At 35.1% G+C, this 6092-nt stretch overlaps 1 protein-coding gene across 1 annotated transcript; it reads right to left on the reverse strand.

Moving 5' to 3' along the window:
* Positions 1-223: 223 nt before the first annotated feature.
* LOC113050940 (uncharacterized) lies at positions 224-5248 on the reverse strand. The gene is made up of 9 exons (XM_026214422.1): positions 5143-5248; positions 4870-5009; positions 3060-3206; positions 2689-2796; positions 2552-2593; positions 2384-2453; positions 2080-2198; positions 1650-1854; positions 224-508 (listed from the first exon to the last, which is right to left on the reverse strand). Exons 2-9 carry the CDS (start codon positions 4921-4923, stop codon positions 408-410), a joined length of 846 nt encoding a protein of 281 aa, XP_026070207.1. The 5' UTR covers positions 4924-5009; positions 5143-5248; the 3' UTR covers positions 224-407.
* Positions 5249-6092: the final 844 nt, after the last annotated feature.

The following is a 6092-nucleotide window of genomic DNA, read 5'->3' on the forward strand; positions in this document are numbered from 1 at the left end:
AGTTCTGTTTTGTCGGGTCTTCATTACCACTTGTTACTCACTTGTGACTACTTGCTACTTACGTGTGTCTACCTCTGTGCTCTATGTTGGATATCCCCTGTGTTGGATATATTAAAAGCCTTATTCCGTTTATCCTCGACTCCGTATTCCTTCAGGCAGCGTAAAACCGTGACAGAATGTTGTAAAGTCAATAAAAAATAATAACAATAATTACATGAATAAAGACATTTTATTAACAAGTATTTATTTAAATCTATTTAAAACATTTTTATTTACATTTACAGGAACTTGGTTTCAAAACTTAACAGAATAAATTTACCATGTTTTACAACAGTGCAAAAACAGAAAGAAACCACAGAGAACCTTCCGAACAGCAACAGAGGTGTAAATAAAAACATATTTACACATCAGACCTTCTTCTGGACGAACTGTTCATTGTTGCACTTGCGTCTGATAGCTGCTCGCACATCAGATGCTGTTGACTGTGGAAACTCCAGCAGAACTGCATCTGTTAACAGAAAAGACAACATATAGCTGAACAGCATAGCACTTTATCTCATGAACAAATACTTTGGGGCCTGAATTTTTAATACAGTCTCTCTATCGACACTCAATGCCACAATGTGTGATACACATATGATCATTCACACAAGTTGTTGAAACTTTCTGTAATTGCATGAACAGCATAAAAGGTTTGATTTACATACACATACTGACATACAGAAATTTAACACCACTGGGCCAAACATTTCTAAGAACAGTAATGGTTACAGGTATGTTTCCACATAAGTCTGGGTTAGCACAGCACCATTACAAACTTTTCCCAACCCATAATTCTTTGTGCTGAAACTATATGAAAAATGACACTAATGCTCAGCACTGGTCACTTTTTCTCGCAGTTTAAGCACACTAATATCAGGTAGTCCTCCATAATGAGTATATTTCTTACTGTCTGTAAATTGTTCAGTTACCGTGGGAACAAGTTGCATGTTTACATTTAAAAGAGCTCCATTAACAGCAATGAGGCCTCAGTTATACCAAAGTGTTTTTTGTCAGCTGAAAATGCTAGGTGCTCTGCTGAAAATGTCCAGCTGCGAGTGCTTGAGAGCGCAGCGTTTTCAGTTGAGACGCTTTGGTTGCTATGATAAGGAGTAAAAAAAACACCCGAACTCTCAGCGCGAAAAAGACACTCAACACGCTCCTGGTGTTTTATATATTACTAGACATGAAAAAGAAGTCATAGACTCAACAGCAAAGCACAGTGGTGGTAGTGCGATGATACTGGGCTGCATACGTGTTATAGGTGTTGGAGGGCAACATTTATAGCTGGTACCCTAGATGACTGATGATGGACCAAAATACTGGCCGACAACTAACGTCACCAGTCAAAGTCATACTGTGGCACCTATATTTTTTTGTTATGCGCTTTCATAATGATTTTACATACAAACATTTTTACATAGAAAAAAATATTATACTTTACCACTTAACTAATGCAAATACAGTGATGTGTTGTATTTTATTTCCCTGTATTTGCTATTGAACCAACTTCTGCTGCATACTGTATTAAATGCATACTGACTTTGCACTTATGATTCAAGAAGATTCATGGTTCTTTTATTGCTTTATAAGTAGATAAAATTACACACCTGTTATGGCCTGCACTTTGGCAACGTCCAGCTGGGTTTTAGGAGGGGCCCCTTTTCCTGATTTCCCTGTTAGCGTGGACTGGGCAAGTACATCTTTTGTAAAGACCAGGACAGCCAGCTCCTGCACAAAGATGGTCATGCGTGTGCGGTTCAGTCGCTGGAAGGCCCTCTTTGGAACTGAAACTTCACTGCCAGCCAAGGGTTGCTGTATAGAGAAAAAGGGAGATGGAAGAGTGGTATGATCTCTCGTGTGCAGGTTCCCATTAACAAGATAATTCACATGATGTAACATATATGTAACCTACAACTTTAAGGATGATCCCTGTTCAAAACAAAATACAATATGTACACGTTCAAAAGCTATGAATTTAATGTAGTTCTTAAATAATACAATGATAAATGTATCTTTTATTCTTTAATTGTAACGTACCATCTCAACTTCAGTGACAAAAGAGGAGGTTGTGGATGATGGGGTCCCCCCAAACGAGGGCTTCAATGACTTTATACAGTGGACACACTCCTTCATTATTTTAATCATTTCTGGAAGTTCTAGGTGAATTTAAATGAAAAACAAATGTATTTTATTAACATTTATTATGACACAGGATAGACTGATGCAATGTAAAAGCTGACCTGAGATTATGGGACTTCAGATCAGAATATGGCAATTATGACAATTGTGGAACAAACTTTATTCTTCAATGTCAACCCGTGTAATGAAAGCTTATACCTACCACGAAGGGATGCCATGATTTCATCCATTTGGGGTGCCATTTGTTGACCAGTGCTATAATCCATTAACTGCTAAAACAAACAATGAAAAGCAGACATAATACATTTTATTTATTAAAGTCACATTTTACAACATGAACTTGTTTTTGAATGTTATAATATACATTTACATTGTGCTGCATTGCGGGTAATCCTTCATCCATATCACTACCCTTAAATATAATAACAGATTAATTAAAAGCAATACAAAGAGAGTCCATGTCTAAGAGAATGTACAGAAAGCAATCAGAAAAACTTCATAACTTACAATGTCAGGTTGGTTTGGACTCCGTATGACTGTGGCATCATCATCTGAACTGGTGTATTCATCAGGAGTGGATGATTTGGGTCTGGCAGCCTTTAAAGTCTTTGCTTGCTTTATCAGGACAACACATTCATGATGTAAAATATATAACAATGAATAGGAATGTAATAAAAATTAGGGTTTTTAAAAACATCTTAATATGACACCAGGTGATATTTGTATTAACTCTAAAATGTTACTAAGTAACGTATAAAGAGGATACTACATTTCTTTCATAAAGCGTTCTATTCTTTTTAAGTAATGTCCCGTTTATAAAGCACAGTACAACAAAATGTAAAATTTATCCAGGTCTTCAGAAAACCAGTATCCCTTACACAATAAAGTTGTTGTGGAAATTCCTCCTCAGTTGCCTCACTATTATGCTGATCTTGTGTGTTTTTGTTCTTATTTTTGGAAAGGGAAACCTTCAGGTTTTGAAGCATCTGGTTCTTGGCTGTCTCTTTGATCTTGGTTTGCTTTTCCTGAACAAAATATACAGTTAAAGAATTAGTCCACTTTAAAATTTGAATTGAATGATAATTTACTCACCAAATTAATAAATTACTGCCTGAGCACTCAGTACTCGCTATAGCTTTGTAGCTACCACCACAGAGAAGGAATGTGCCAAAGCCAACATGAAGGTAGCTGGGCATGTTATATACCTCACTTTTTGAGACAGCGTGTAGCAGTGTTAATTTCGTTGACTAAATATTTTCGTCATTATTTTCGTCACGAATATATTTTTGCGGACGAAAACGAAACGAGAACTAAAATAAAAGGCACTGATGGAGACTAAAACTACGACTAAATTGATTGACATTATCGTCAACGAATAAAGGACGAGACGAAAATAGACTGTGACGAAAATCAAATCAGCAGACGGGAGAGATGCGAGGAATGAACAAAGAACCAGCAAAACAGAACAGACTGCATGAGAGAAGAGAACCAATCCGAGCCTGACTTATTGAGACGTGAAGCGAAGGTTTTCAGTTTTTAAATGAGCTCCCGGGAAGACGGCATTCGAAGAGGCGATGTCTAAAAGAGCGACAAAATGTCCACAGCTCACTTCACGTTTGACGATGAACAAAACAAAACAAAGTGTAAAGCACGCAGAGCGCTCATTCGTGGCAAGAACACAACCAATTTGAAAAGACATTTACAGCGAGCCACCCGGACATTTTCTCAAATGTAATTTCACAACGATGTTCTTTTGTTTATTGAGCTAAGCAAAATTGGAAGACTGCAGTGCGTAGATGTTATAGCATTAAATATTACGAACTGAAAAGTACTGTAAAATAGCCCCTTCTTCAAGTTAGATGAGAGCACAATACGAATACGTAATATTATGATACACACATTTGATTAATAATAATGTTTAGTATATTTTATAATGTTCTACTTGTTGACAATATCACAAATATTTCTATATTAGTCATGTGAAACATGAATGTTCACATCCTATCATTATACATACAAATCTAGCAATATTGTAGTATTTAAAACATACAATATTGCTAGACAAATGAATACCTTATAAAATCTTGTTACTTTTTTTTATCCACCTAGCTGCCAACTTATTAAATATTTACTTTAAATGTATGCACTTATTGTTCAGCTCAGCTGTAAGCTTTAAGGTCCTGGACCTAACCTTATTTTTCTTTTATTGATGGTCAATTGGCAGCTAGTTATGGTTTACATTATCATGACAGTGTTTGTTGCTGCATAAAAGCTTTTGAATCGAAATAAAGACACAGCTGTGTTGAAATAAAGTTGAATTTGTGTTTTATATATTTTGGTTAAGTTTGTTTCCTATACCAGCTGTAAAAAAATGTCTAGTAAATCTGTTATTGATTTTAGTCTTATTTTAGTCGACTAAAATACCAAGCAATTTTAGTCGACTAAAATACCAAGCAATTTTAGTCGACTAAAATAAGACTAAAATTAAAACAAATCAGATGACTAAAACTTGACTAAAACTAAAAAGAATTATAGTCAAAAGACTAAGACTAAAACTAAATTAAAATTTCTTGTCAAAATTAACACTGGCGTGTAGCAAGTATTAAGAAAGTTAGCTATGTATTTAAACTTAAAAACTGTTTAAACTAATATGCAAATTCATTTGCAAATTTGCTAACTTTTACTCACCATCTTAGCTTTTTTTGCCTCCACCGCATTGGTCTCCAGCATTTTCTTTTTCATGATAACACCCCTGCATTCTTCCTTGGTCCATATATCTTTACCCAAGATGAATAAATTCTTCTTTGTGACAAGATCCTTGAACGAATCTGATATAACGATAGAAATATAGAGGTTAGCCGACACCAGCATGCAAACCAACATAAAAAAAAAGTTAACAATGTTAAGTATACAAGAATCTGAACATGTAAACGAAAAATAACTGATACAATATCATCTTACCTCCTAATAGTAGGACTTTAGCTGGTACTGTCCTATCGGGCTCTTTTCGTGTGGGCCATTTGATCTCAATCCAGTTATCATCGCTGTCAAGGTCTGGCTGCGACGTCACTTGTGTTAAATTGGCCAAATTCCCAATAAGCGATGCACTTTCAACTTTTACTGTTTTGTCTAAAAAGTAATATATAGCGAATTGGTAAGGCATCGTGATTCGAGACCTTTTCACCTCACCTGCAGAGTCAGACCTACTATGATTGACGGGATTGCGTAACATGTAACGTCAGGCGTCAGATGCTCCGATTGGTTGCAGTGAGCTTCAAAACTATACGGCACACACTTTACCGCCAAATTCAAAGTTAGAGACTAGATACTCTGAAACAGTCTATGCTCTGAAATCATGGCATCAAACCGTAATTTGAAAAGACATTTGAATTGCGACGGGACTCAACCAGAGACGCCCAGAACAACAAAATACAGAAGACTTCATCAAAAAAAGGTAAACATAAATAATAAAAAACATTTATGAAAACATTTTTCACAAGAAAACTGTAAATTACGGTGTACTGCAATAGCCTACAGCAATTATTAAAATAATTTAGGACGTGTTGTTTTATCTTATAGGTGCTTCATTATTTGTTCTTTATATTTTATATGTGAACCTGCTTTGTAATAATGAACCATTATGAAAAGCACTATATTAATAAATATTTTAAGTACAGCAGTATTTTGTAAAGGTAAATATTATAAATTAATAAACTGCTGTAAAATCTCAAATTAAATAAATTTGCTATATAAATATAACAATGTATATTTTGTACATGATACATGCCTTTTTTTCCTCTGAGAAGTGTTTCATATTTGATTTTTATCCCATCTAAAAACACAGTAGTACAGTGTATATATGGGTTATTACAGTGTAACACCCCATCTGTAAGACTGGACCAATGTGATGG

The sequence above is a fragment of the Carassius auratus genome, chromosome 31, assembly GCF_003368295.1.
Source record: "Carassius auratus strain Wakin chromosome 31, ASM336829v1, whole genome shotgun sequence".
In the NCBI taxonomy this organism is placed as follows: domain Eukaryota; kingdom Metazoa; phylum Chordata; class Actinopteri; order Cypriniformes; family Cyprinidae; genus Carassius; species Carassius auratus.